Genomic DNA, 13,413 nt, shown 5'->3' on the forward strand with positions numbered 1-13,413 from the left:
GATCGCCATGCTGACATGTGATCACCCCGTATAAAGCTATTCACTAAACGGTCATTCTACACGAGGATCGTGTTCTAAAATTGAACACAGAAAGAAACCTAATGGTTCCTTTTTGTTGCTCTGAAATAGAATTCTGCAACTAAAACATGAATCAAGATTTGGTACGCCTTATTGCAGCTGATATCACAAAATACATAATTTAAAATGTTTTGGTTTTGCTCTATTGAACACTTCTGATAACCTTTAGATCGATCAATATTCTCAATTTTGTGATGTCGGGTTTGTCACGGGCTGGTAAGCTGAAGTGAATCTACGCATTTTCCGTAAAAACTGCGTCATCACCCTAAAAGGATACCTCTAATTAAATGTCTTACTCGGCATTCTACGCGTTATTCACACGGGAAATATTGGGGCACACAGGATGGCTGACAGTCCTGCGATGTACAAATTACATAACGATGAAATGAGTCTAAAATAGATGACATGACATCAGTACGGTCTCCAATGGGTGCCATAGCAACTATTTATCGTAAACCATTTACGAAAACCAATCAGAACAAAGAATCGATTGAGTTCTGTTTTAAACCACAATGCAAGCTTAGTATTGTTTCATAGTTGAGCGAAATTCATCGTGGGTTCCTCTGTTCTCCGTGACGAAGTTTTGAATCATGAGTGCTGAAATAGATACACACATAACGAAGAAGTATGAAATCAAGAAACGTTTGGGAAAAGGAGTAAGTAACTGGCTTTTATCGTTGAGATTTTGCGCAATGCGCGCCATGTTTCACCGCGAGTTATCGATTTGCCGGCGTGTTCGCTCTTACTAAGTTTCACGATGTTTTTAGGCTTATGGAATCGTCTGGAAAGCTATCGATCGACGAACGGGAGAAGTCGTTGCCGTCAAAAAGATTTTTGACGCTTTTAGAAACCAAACTGACGCTCAGGTATGTGTTGTACATAAATTTTGCCGCGTGATGTACTTTGGACGCTATTTCTATGAAATATTTGGATCTGTAAAGAAGAGTACTCTCCTGTATGAACCACTCGAAATTACGGAATTGTAATTATTACTCATCATTGTGTTATACTTTGTATTACAGAGAACCTTTCGTGAGATTTGTTTTCTTCAGGTATGTAATTTAAATAACTAGTGAAAATTTTTCGTAGAGGAAGTTATATTTTTGTGCCGCTGTAGTCTTTCATTTTCTGCGCGAAATGTTGATTTCCGTGTCCTGTGTTTATTCCAGGAATTTGGAGATCACGACAACATCATCAAACTGCTAAACGTAATAAAAGCAGATAATGATAAAGACATCTACCTGGTTTTTGAATATATGGGTAAGTTAATTTTTGAATTAATTGTGAGTTTTGAATCCCAATCATAGAATTTGTTCATTCAACTTTAGGGTTTTAGTTGAAACTATGATTTTGTGATACATACATGATTTTTATGAACCGACATTAAGTTGAGCCTTGGAATATTCCAGTTCATATTGCTTAAAATCAGACATTTCGTCCAGGGCCAATAGCCGACTCGTTTAGCTTATGCTAAAATGGGATCGCGTCTGTTTCCTATCGTGTTTTGGTAATTTGCATGTTCGGCCTCCTTCGATTATATTGAGTAATTTCCTTCGCTCTAGTTCTCTTAGTTTAGGTGAGCATGCCGAGTATCTTAGTTTCAGAGCCGATATTCGAGGAAGCTAGTGTAATTCTATGGCCTAACACTAAACAGTACACAACTTTCTACGTGAAAAGAATGAAATTTGTTCACCAACGATGAAGCATCGTGCTTTTTTATTAATCATAACATTCGGTAATCCGTGCAATTCATTATGCTCTTGAATTCGTGACAGATAAAGAAGAAAAGCAAATCAACAATATGGTATTTTGAGGGAATGTCTGGTTTCTGACATTTTCAATATTATGTATTTTGGTGTGTTATTTATTCATATTTCTAGAACTTGTGTATTGTGATTTGAACGTTTAATATTCATAATTCTTAAGGGGTTTGGATTAACTCATCCCTTTGGAAATTGTACAAGAACTTGTGGCTGCACGAGTGATTCAGTGCACAAGTGTGATTGGACTAGATCTATTTTCAGCTTGCAAGTCAGTAATTTTAACATTAATTTCTCTAAGTTTTAAGAGTACTCCACCTAAAGAGCAAGGGTAATACAAGTTTATGAACTTTCTTTCAGTTGTCAAACTTTCAAGCACAGTTCGATTTGGATTGCAAATTTTCTTCATCTATTATTATGATTTTTAAGTGCATGGACATGAAATACTTGTATGATGAACGATCCTAAAGACAGAACCATTTGTAACCTTTTTCTCTATTTTAGTCCCTAATAGCTTTTCAAATTGTCATTTTTGCATTCCATTTCACAGCTTTGTGGTCAAATCCTAGTGTTAGCACCTGTAAGCCTTATGGTACATTACTTACAACTATGAAAGGATGTACGAATTTTGACCAGTGATTTACATCATCAGTTGAAATAGTTAACACATTTATATCAAAATTAGGAATTAGCTGTGTTTTTTACACTTTTGATTTTACTGACAGATACTGATCTTCATAATGTAATAAAGAAAGGAAACATTCTTAAAGATATACACAAAAGATATATTATGTATCAGGTAAGGTACTTCAGTTTAATAAATTAGTATAAAGTTGATTACAGGTGGAAAACAGTGGTAACTTCTCCTGAAGAAGGCACTGAGGAATCATAATATTGTATCATTTAAATTTCTATGCATTTCAATTCTTAATATTAAGCGGGAAATTGTACCTGTCAGAGTTGGGTTTATTAACTTGCCTCATACATTTATTGAAGACCATTATGGCAATTATTTTGAAGAGTAGAACTCTTGCATAAATCTAAGTGCTCTAAATGGCTGAAGATCTTTGAAGAACTTTTCCCAGAAGCTTTTAATTAACTTAATTTATTGTCAAAGGAAGGCATCAAGCGTGATGTGCTTTTCTCACCAATGATCAATATTGTTTGAGAGTTTTCTGTATTGTTCAATGGTCATAAGACAAAATTCTCATTTAAAATCTACTCTGAATTTTTTGTGCTTTCATTCTCTGGATACAAACATTATTTTGTACTCACAAAACTTTGAAAATCATCTTGAAGGTTAAATTTAAAATCTTGATGTATAGTTGGAAATTATCATCTCATTATATGAGGAGCTGTTTAACATCAGTGGACATTATATTTATCATAACGTACTAGTCATTTTTAAGATGAACAAATGTGCCTTCACATGTAAGAATTTATGGATTGCTGATCATGTTTTATTCTGTTCTTGGCAAGTTGTAACATCTTTGGAATGTTTTGGATGGTGGTATTATTCGCCCCTTTAATGGTAATTAGTTCCTTCTGTGACATCAGGAGGGAGAACCCTTCCATTTTATCAGCAGTATATTGGATATATGGTTTGTAATATTGTGATTATTTGTGCTGCAGATATTTAGGGCAGTTATGTACCTACACTCAGGAAATGTCATACACAGAGATCAAAAGGTATGATAATAATTCATAGTACATCTTCCTAATTTTCATATTTGTTCTGCAAAGCTGAGTGGTATTCAAAAGATTTTTTTTGGCTTAACATGCAGTGGAAAGTATGCTGAAAAATTATAGTATAACATGTAACTTTTCAAAATGTAATTCATCATCCAGCAAATAGGGATTATAGTAGGGAGAGGTTGTTGATGGAATACCAAATTCTCTTCATATATATATATATATGGAGATGTATGGCAGCTAGAAGAGAGAAACTTTAATCAGACTGTGGAAGTTGATGGGATTAAAATTATCTCAGGATTTGTTTAAAAAGGCTTGGCAAATGAGTCGAAAAGCAAGTTTACAAGGTATTCTTAATTTTCTTTTAGCCAAGTAATGTCCTCCTGGATTCAGAGTGTTTTGTTAAAGTAAGTCATAAATTTTTATCAAATGTTGCAAGATTTCCAGCTAGAATGGTAGGAATAAACTATGATTTATGATGTACTCCTTCTTTAGCACATTCATTCACATTCATTCTAATATACAGATGTAGTGCTGTTGTTGTTTTATTGTGTTTATATACTCAAAGAATATTTTACTGTAACATGCCAGGTTCGTTGAATGAAAATAGCAAGGATGAAAAATACTCATTTTAGGCAGGATTCATAGTATTTCTATTTACCTGATTGATTAATTTGCACGTTGCAGATGTGTGACTTTGGTCTAGCTAGATCAGTTACCAGTATGACGCAAGAAGCTGGTGATCCAAGTTTAACAGATTATGTGGCAACACGCTGGTACAGAGCTCCTGAAATTCTGCTAGCATCACCAAGGTAAAGCAAGAGAATCTCTTGATCTTTAATAAGTTCAAGAGCTTTAACTTCATATTTCTAAACGTGTCTGACATAGTGTTAACTACAATCATCGTAAAAATTATTTTATCATTTCTTCCTCTCAGGTATACAAAGGGTGTAGATATGTGGTCTCTAGGATGTATTTTAGGAGAGATGCTTTTAGGTAAGTTCAAAATCTGTCACTTGAAGAACTTACTTGATGCTCACCTCTCTCCTCTCATTGTCATTTTTTCAGCTGAATTTTTTTCTTTGTTCATAATCCAAAAGCTTTAGTGTGGCATTCAAATTATCACAGTCAGTCAATTGTATGTGAAATACTGGTAATTCAGTATAAGGCTTGGCTTCCATTCAGTTAAGAGTATCTGAACCACCCAATTGGAGTAGAGGGAAATTCTAACTTGTATTTGTTTTTGTAAAAACTGAAGAAGAAATCATCTTTACCCATACTGTATTTTGCATTTTTTCTTAACAATTGTACTATGGTTGCAGGGAAACCAATATTTCCAGGAACATCAACTTTAGATCAAATAGAGAAAATTATGACAATAATCCCAACGCCATCTAGACAAGGTAATGTTGCTGTTGGCAAAATCCCTCATTTCTGCGATAGTGTGAAATTGCAGTTTGTTGTCAGTGTTAGCTAATGTTACACCCATGGTTTTAACTCCTTTGCTAAGGAGGAAATTAATTTTTTGTCATTTTCTTCTGAAAATTACTTGCTGTTACAGCTGTATTAACATGATCTTGTTTCTGTGTATCATAGATATTGACAGCATCAAGTCACAATACAGTTCATCAGTGTTAGACAGAATGACCTGCAAACCTAAGAAAAGTCTTGAAGAAATTCTTCCAAATGCACCACCAGATGGAATTGATCTGTTGAAAAAACTACTTCAGTTTAACCCTGACAAGCGACTGACAGCAGAGCAGGCTTTAAGTCATCCATATGTAGCAAGATTTCACAACCCTGAAGAAGAACCATCAATGGACTATGATGTGATTCCTGCCCTGAATGACGATGTTCAGTTAAGCGTGGAGGAGTATCGTGTTAAACTTTATGAGGTTGGTTTGAGGCTTAATTTCAGCTTGAGTGTCACGAAAGAGTCTTGTTTTGAGGCGGGATTGTTTAAAAAGTGACTGTAGTTATTTTAATAGCTTTGGACTTTTCAGTTGAAATTTTTTGTGGTAAATTTTGTGACACATCTTAGATGGTATACTCATTATTAACCTCTCTTTATTGTTTTTTTGGCAGAGTATCATTCAGAAGAAAACTACCATCAGAAGAAAAAGAAGGGAGATTTTTCTTCAGGATCAGAAGCAGAAACATGCACAGGCTGCTGAGCAAGCAAGGCAGCAGGAGAGGGAGTCTCAGCCCCTCAAACAAGTTGAAAACTACACTCATACTTCAAGCATCACTCAAGCACACCAACCCACACACAGCTCACCAGTCAAATCACCTGTTCATAGGAGTGAGGGAGTGACTGTAGCTTTTGGAAGAACTACCAAGATACAGCACCAAAGATCACCTTCTGCTGGAAAGAGCATGGTGAGAAGGCACAGCTTAGAAAATGACAGTGTAAGCACAGTTCAGTTGTCTAGTCAGCTTTTACTCTTTCCTTAACCTTCATCTCTCTTAATTATTATGTTGTATACCTTCAAATCACAGAAGATTTGTTTCCTGTCCTTACAGGTTATGTCCCCACCGAGGCAAAACCCAGCAGGACGTGCAAGGCCCATATCTGCACAAGTGAAGCCCAAGAACACCATAATCACACGTAGTAATAGTGCTGACAAACTTCTACAAGTGACAAGTGCTCGCCTCGTAAGTTTTCAACTGATCTAACTCCTTATTCTCAAATCTAATTACCTTGCATGCTAGTCTTGAGAACATGTTTTTCTATTGAACACAGTGTCCTGTATAAAGTATTTTACTTGTATCACTTGTTCACTTGAAGATAATGTAGTCCCATCTGTTCATTCATTGAGTGAGTTGAAGGGTTAGATTAATCAAAGCAGGAGTTGTTGTAAGAATGAGGCTATTCCCTTCTTTCTGTTTTATTTGCTTGTTTTCATTTTTACCTCTTATTTTTTAATTTGTGATATATATTAGTTTTCCAGTCTTCTTCCTCATTAGTTACCCATATTGGTATGGATAGGAACTTGATCTTGTTGCACTCTCTAATGGTCCTTTAACCTACTATATATGTGTAACTTGAATTTCATAAGTAACCTCCTTGTTTGGTTCTTAGGTTCCAGCTCAAAGACCTCCTTCAGCTAAAGCAATACACAGACCAGCCAGGAAACCTGTCCCCAATCCAAATCTGAGTCGATCCCCTTTTGAAAGTTATGCACAAACACATGGAACAATATCAAAAAGTTCACTAAAATCTCTACAATCCAGAGTTTGGTAAATTTATTATCTATAGGCTCTTTTATAATTGAACCGTTTTATTGCTTGAAATTTCTCAATTGCTTTCCTGAGGTTATCCACAGGGAACTTTGTACTTAATTAATTTATTCAGTATGTAAGTGTAATAAAGATATAAATCAATTTATGCAGACTTTGAATTTTGCTTAGCTTCTTTTTGCCACAGTTTTATATGTTGGGAAAGTACTACTTTAACAATTTTTATGTAAAAATTATTGAGTTAGTCAAATTGTAAATAAATTATATCAGCAGCCAAATGATTGTAAAAATTATTGTAAATCTCTTAATTACCTGCTAAATTGAAAAGTGATCACATCAAAGCATTTTTTATCAGCAGTTCAGAGTATTATTTTGCCATATGTAGTACAATTAAAGGAAACATCTTTTCCACCCAATATTTAAATTTTGCGTTTATTTGCAAGATTTTGTAGATGATAGTATTGAAAATTGAGTTAGAAAACTGTGATATTTCAAAGAACAATTGTTGTTTTGAGAAGTATTTCTATAATATGATGCTTACATGTCAGGGTAACTTTAAATAATACATTAAATTAAGGCTACAACTCAGAAACAAATGCTCATACCAAGGAAGAGTTCAATAAACTGTCATTCTCTCTACATTTTGATTCTCTTTACATTATATTGGCCACAACTGAATTCAGCTAATTTCCTTGAAATTTCTGTGAATAGTAAGTTATATTTTGGAAGAGGAAATATGGTAGATTTGTACATATTGCTTCTGTTGCATATTTTTGTCTCTTGTACAACTATGGAAAAAGTTGAGGATTTATTGTCAACTGTGGATTTGTCAAAAATAAACTTTCAAAGCCTAGTGTTGCCTACCTAGTAGTTTGTCAATTGATTCTTGACTCCACCTTCTAAAAATTGCAGGAAGAGAAATAAGTTTCATGTTGGTTATGAATTACAGTACTCATCACCAAAGTAACTTTCCTGCCTGCACTAAAAAGTTCGAGATACCCCCAAAAAAGGTCTGGGAATGACCCTGGAGTTCCTATGATCAATATAACAACTAATTAGGTTCCAAGAGGGGTTTTTCCAGAACAATCTGTCGTGTCTTGTAGAGAGTACAAAATGCTGTGTTGTATGCAATTGTCTGAGTCAGCCTCTGAGTTTGAGGGCTGAGAAAGTAGTTGTGAATATAGAAATGATAATTCATTTTCTGTACAAAAGTGACCAATGTTACCTGGGCCCTAAAAAGCTGTGCTCCCAAGCTTAGTATCAATAATTGTTCTATTATAGTATTCTGTACCTCAAAACATTCCCTGAATAGAGGATATCAGCCTACTCTGCTGAATGTTGTTGAGACAAAAAGTAGATGGAAGAATTTTGTGAACCCAAATCATATCAATACAAAATCAAACGGCAAAATTACAGAAGCATCTTTTATTGTCTTAAGGTACTAAATTAATTACGTTTGCTCCTACACAGAAACAAGAGTTCTGAGCGTAGTAACGTACAAACATACGAGAGGTATAATGAACTTCATCAACTGGAAACACCGACATTTTGCATGTAAAGATCTCAAACAGATTGTAAACAGAAAACTATGGAGGTTTATGAAAAGAAGGAGGAAAAATTTCATCTGCCAAACTGCTTAATTTAACACTGATAACTCGCAGGATTTAAACCTTAGTGTAGGATAGACTGCATTTCTGGAGTCCCCAGACTGCTTTGGACAACTTTAAAAATCTCTCCAGTCTTTCAAGAGACGCTGACCGTAGTGCACTAGATAATAATGTAACTGACTAAAACTTGCCGTAAAATTGAAAAAGAGAGAGAAAAATGGAAGCTTCTGATGTCCTCAACTGGCTTTTGACAACAAAATTCTTCAAGCTAAAGACTTGATCACTTAATTTTTTCGCTCTTTGAGCAGTTTGCTCATTAAGTACTTTTCATCGTCAGTACCCTTTTTAAAATTTCCCGTTATTTAGATGGGCTATTAAGATTACTTAAGTAAAGTTTTACAACGCTAATTAGAAAAATCTTTAAAAATCCTAAAACCTAAATTCCCAAAAACTTTCTTTACAGCCACCTAAACAGTCATTTTGCTGCACTGCTAAGTTTTGAGAATTGTTTCAACTTCTTTGCTGGAACACAATCTCGAAGGGGTTTCAGAACAGTTTGTGCACTTTTCAAAATAAGCCAATTTTTTAAGTCCATCATTTGAGATAAATGTTTATCTTCTCCATCCTTAAGTGTGCTCATTCCCTTTCGGTTTTTCTACCCTTTCACGTGTTTGTCCATCTAAGCAAAAAATTACTTTCACGTTTATTTGCATGAAACGAAATTTGGTGTCGTGTCACAACACTTGATAAGACCCCTTGTATATTTAGAGCTTCGCACAATCTCTTATTCTTTTGAAAAGAAAACCTCATTGTCTTCTTTCACTCTTAATAAAGACGGATCTTGGAAAAAGGGAGTTTAGAATGTCACAACAGCAAGGCCTGGGAAAATGTTGATTGAAATAAATATTTAATTTCTCCTGAAAATTTTGAGAGTAGCTTGCCTTCTACGACGGTGTCAGACCTTCCATTCAGAATAGCATGTGAATGTAGGTTTGAGTTTAAAGGAAAAACGTGAATACTTTACTGTCGGAGTTCTCATTCTCAGAGTGCGCAAAATTTGGCGATTTAACGCTGTTGCCTTGGAGAGAAGGACTTGAAAATGTATAACGTTTTACGACGCAGGGTCAAAGTTATTGTTCTGCTCATTAAGCCTTTCGTTTCGCTACGTTCTCGTTGCAGTCGTGGTTTTCTTTAAACTCCTTACTGAGAGTTAATGAAGAAATCTACAGCGGCTCTCATTCGTATCAAGGTTAAATCAAGTCTTCTGTGCATTTTTATAAAATACACAGGGCTTTAAGTAGATTACGTAAGAACATTCAAAATGGGAAAAACAATTAGTTTTCATTCAATTTCCCATAATACTCAGACCCCCTTCCCGGAAAAAATTAATGTCGCACATTGACACAGAAGAATGTCATCGAAAAAAGTAATTCAACGAGCTTAAAGCACACAAACAAATAATGGGTACGCTAATATTATTCCTTTCATAATTTGTGTGATACCAGGGGAATTTAAAAATAAAATTTCTATGTCGATATATTTACAGCATTTTTGATAATTTACATTTGCGTAGGAGTTCATCCCATAAAAGTTTCAATAGAAAAATTGTCTTTAAATTAGTTTTGTTCCTGTGCAGAATATTTTTTAGGGTTTTACTGTAAGATGCAAAGTTTTTTCACGTCGTTTTCATATTCCTCGTCGTCACTTGCAGAATCTGGTGTTTGGCCACTGAAGTTAGGAAGAAACGCTCGTTCGTCCATGCCGTCTTGCTGATAGAACAGCATGTAGGGTGAGTCTTTTTGTAGCTTGGTGCTGTCACACTCCTGGAAAAACAGATAACTATCTCATTGGTCATGGTAAAAACAAGGAAGTCGATTTTTCTGAATTCACACACGTTCACTAATTTTTCATTTGCGTGCCTCTTAAACTCTCAAATATCTTTCCACCTTTTGAGGCAACAGAAAGCAGAGAGCAAAAAATCCTAAAATTTTACGCACGCCACTTCTGTTTTCTTATTAGACTTATTCCTTTTTTCTGTTCTTTTTTCTTCCTCCACCCACCCCGCCCCCACAAGTATTTATATATGAACTAACCTTGCAACTACTGTCGTTGTAGCAGTACCATCTTTTATTTGGGTTGTGCGCGTATGAAATGTAGTGCCCTCCTCCCAGTACTCCAGTGTGACACTGACGATTACAAAGCATATTGAATGTTCACGAGAGGCGTTCCAGACCAATATGACGTGTTTGACACGTACCAAACGTACTACCAATGGGTTTCTCATATAAACGTATTAAATATTTAAGATATACACTTGATTTGTTCATGTTGTATGTGGTCAGATTCAACACTTTTTTTTTTTTAAATAAAAGAAACCTTTTTATAAGAACGTTCAGGATGAGATTAACCAAACTTTTCAGAACATACTAAGAACCTACCCAGGCCGAAAGTCAGTTAAGAGGGACAAAGAAATATAAAACAGTGGTCCAACAGGAGAATTAATTCAAATACTTAGGGACATTTTTGATATTGATTTATCTGACTGGCTTGAGAGTACACGAATGAATAAGACATACCGACATAGCATAAATACGATAGGTTGGTGTCTCTGTCTGTGAACCTTCACTCCTTAACGCTGCCATGCTGCCACTTTCACTTCTACGTTCATCTACAGAATTTAGCTCCGTGACGTCAGAGATCGTAGCATTTACGGTGGCATCGCCAACAGGCTTCATTTCCAGTATCCCCTCAGGGTGGACTTTAGCTGAGTTGAGGCTTATACAAGAGGACTGGCACGAAGGAGGTTTGCTGGTCTGGTTTAGTTCCACCTGACTGGAACTCAGTTCACCAGATGAACTCTGGGAAGACGACTCCTGTTGGGATATACTTCATTTAGTAATCCTTAGTTAAGTTTGTGTCACTTTTAAAAGGAAGTAAAGTGTATGACCTGAAAGAATATTAATGCAATAAAATATGGGTAAGATTCTACGGAAAGAGTTCAGAGCCCTCCTCAAAGTGTAAGCAGCTATTACTACCAGATGCAAAATTTGTTTCAAAGTTGTTGTTATAAGTATGAAAGATGGTCGGTGGAAGATTAGGATCACTTTTTATGTCATATCATTAAATACACCATATCAACAAAACAAAGTATGTGATCAAGACTGAGTGCAATTCTTTCAGTGTAACCTTAATATCATTTCCATGCTGACACCAGAACCACCTAGTACACAAGCGTGCAAAATAGCCTCACCTCGCTACCCTTGCGGGACGCTTCCTCTTTCTTGTCTCCAGGCTCCTCCTCGGGTTCAGGTTCCTCGCTGCTCTTGACATTTACTGTGGTGACTCCACCTGACTCTGAGTTCCCTGCACTATTTGGGCGAAAAAATCGCTTGGCCAGGAAGGCTGAAGGATCGAAACCTTCCATGGGAAACTGCACGACTTTATTAGACTTTACCCAGTGGCCATTTACGAACTGAAACCGCTTCAAGTGAATAATCTACAAAGCAAAAAGAAGACGGCACAAGTGGACAGTAGTTATAAGATACATGCAGCTAGGATCAGCTACTTCAACGCCTTCCAGCACATAAATAGAAAAGTACACCTCGTCCCAGAGTTAGAAAAAAAACACTTAAGCATTAAGTAGATTTTTTTCCTCAGCGAGTTAAAAAGCTTATTACCAACATCAGAATAATCTCACCAGTTTGGACTTCTGCACAAAAGAATCAGAGCAGAACTAAATTCTTACCAAAATTGGGGGGAGACTCCAGATATCAAGTTTCTTCACTGCTAATCTGTGTTTCTTACACTTGTTGCAATACCTAAGATTTAGATATAGTTTTGAATAAGTGGTTTTCATAGCAAGGGATGTGAACGAGGATGTGTTGTAGCATGCTTTACTAGTGAGAGTAACCAGTGAAAGTAACTGGAGTTTTGACAAACTGATCAGAACTTCTTAGTACAGTCAAGTGGAGAGCTGATAGTTAGTCAAGTGTGTTAAATCTGATTCGTGATTGGTCATCCGTGATGGCATTGAGTGTTAGACTCAAGCAGTGTTGCTTACTTGTGATATTCACTTCAAGACGCTATGGTAAATTACTCCACATCACGCACAGCTTACTAAATCTTTGCTACTTTCAGCCCAGGAATCCTTACAACAAAATAGCTATTTGTTGATGTTGTTGAGACAATTACTCTAAATTAAAATTTCAGAGACATGTACATACCACAGCTCATCTTCCCCTAACTCCTCTTCTTTAGTGAACGCTCTGAAACATTCATACAAGTCAATAGGTTCTGTCTGCAGTTTCCTGCTTCTCTCCACACTCTCGTGTTCTGTTGACACTTTTTCCTGTGAGCTCTGGTATCTGAGATGCAGTGTAGTTGGATCCCACTCTATAGCTATGTATGAACTGCTACTGCCAAACTCCTGCTCACTGCACTTAATGACACAGCCATGGCAGAACCTACAGTTAGCAAAGACACAAGATTGTTTAATCATACCTTACACACACAAGTTAAAGAATTAAAGAGGACGCATTGATTCTCTGTGACTCTGAGTTTCGTGCCAAAGGGCTCGTCAGACAGAAAGTTGTCTGATGAGCGCTTAGGCGCGAAACTCAGAGTCACAGAGAATCGATGCATCCTCTTTGATTCTTTAACTTATGTATACTTAGCTCTGCTACCACAGCATCGAGCACTTCATGCCAAGGTAGACTCTACGTTGTACACTGCCTACTTATTAACAAATTTTATTGTACTGGGAGGTGGTGGAAGCCTAGTGCTTTGCTCAGTGCCTTTCTTGCTTCCCAGGCACATTAAGCCGCACTAAAACATACAGAGGTACAATAAAGTAAGAGTGCTCACCTGTACCATGGACACCATGCACACATGAGGCCGTCCTTCTGAACTGCCCGCAGCTCAAACGGATAGTCCCCTGCATCACTATATACAAATACAAAAAGATCAAATTGGTTTTCTTAATTTAGAAAACACCTTATTGGATCAGGAGCAAACACAAACTTACCCATCCTTACAAT

The 13,413-nt window shown here is 36.3% G+C and overlaps 2 protein-coding genes across 3 annotated transcripts in view; one reads left to right on the forward strand and one right to left on the reverse strand.

The window, feature by feature from the left end:
* Positions 1-372: 372 nt before the first annotated feature.
* Positions 373-7,633, forward strand: LOC113665173 (extracellular signal-regulated kinase 2). 2 transcript variants are annotated; one of them, XM_027180830.2, is made up of 14 exons: positions 373-734; positions 846-944; positions 1,101-1,130; positions 1,248-1,338; positions 2,564-2,637; positions 3,471-3,527; positions 3,899-3,937; positions 4,218-4,342; positions 4,468-4,526; positions 4,853-4,933; positions 5,127-5,425; positions 5,616-5,939; positions 6,054-6,185; positions 6,613-7,633. In XM_027180830.2, the coding sequence occupies exons 1-14, from the start codon at positions 669-671 to the stop codon at positions 6,772-6,774; spliced, it is 1,638 nt and encodes a 545-aa protein (XP_027036631.1). In that variant the 5' UTR covers positions 373-668; the 3' UTR covers positions 6,775-7,633. The 2 variants fall into 2 exon arrangements, with proteins under 2 accessions (XP_027036631.1, XP_027036632.1); XM_027180831.2 differs by having other exon boundaries at positions 380-734; positions 5,616-5,909.
* A 547-nt stretch (positions 7,634-8,180) lies between these two features.
* The window catches only part of LOC113665172 (ubiquitin carboxyl-terminal hydrolase 32), a 20,732-nt gene continuing 15,499 nt past the window's right edge, over positions 8,181-13,413 (reverse strand). Inside the window, exons 28-35 of the mRNA XM_089190521.1 lie at positions 13,401-13,413; positions 13,241-13,318; positions 12,601-12,840; positions 12,123-12,195; positions 11,628-11,873; positions 10,954-11,250; positions 10,471-10,563; positions 8,181-10,200 (exon numbers count right to left, since the gene is read on the reverse strand). The exon at positions 13,401-13,413 is cut by the window's right edge and continues 166 nt beyond it. Coding sequence (XP_089046647.1) covers positions 10,030-10,200; positions 10,471-10,563; positions 10,954-11,250; positions 11,628-11,873; positions 12,123-12,195; positions 12,601-12,840; positions 13,241-13,318; positions 13,401-13,413 — 1,211 coding nt within the window. The 3' untranslated portion in view covers positions 8,181-10,029. The remainder of the gene's footprint in view (positions 10,201-10,470; positions 10,564-10,953; positions 11,251-11,627; positions 11,874-12,122; positions 12,196-12,600; positions 12,841-13,240; positions 13,319-13,400) is intronic.

Source organism: Pocillopora damicornis, chromosome 12 (assembly GCF_964200805.1).
Source record: "Pocillopora damicornis chromosome 12, jaPocDami1.2, whole genome shotgun sequence".
Lineage (NCBI taxonomy): Eukaryota > Metazoa > Cnidaria > Anthozoa > Scleractinia > Pocilloporidae > Pocillopora > Pocillopora damicornis.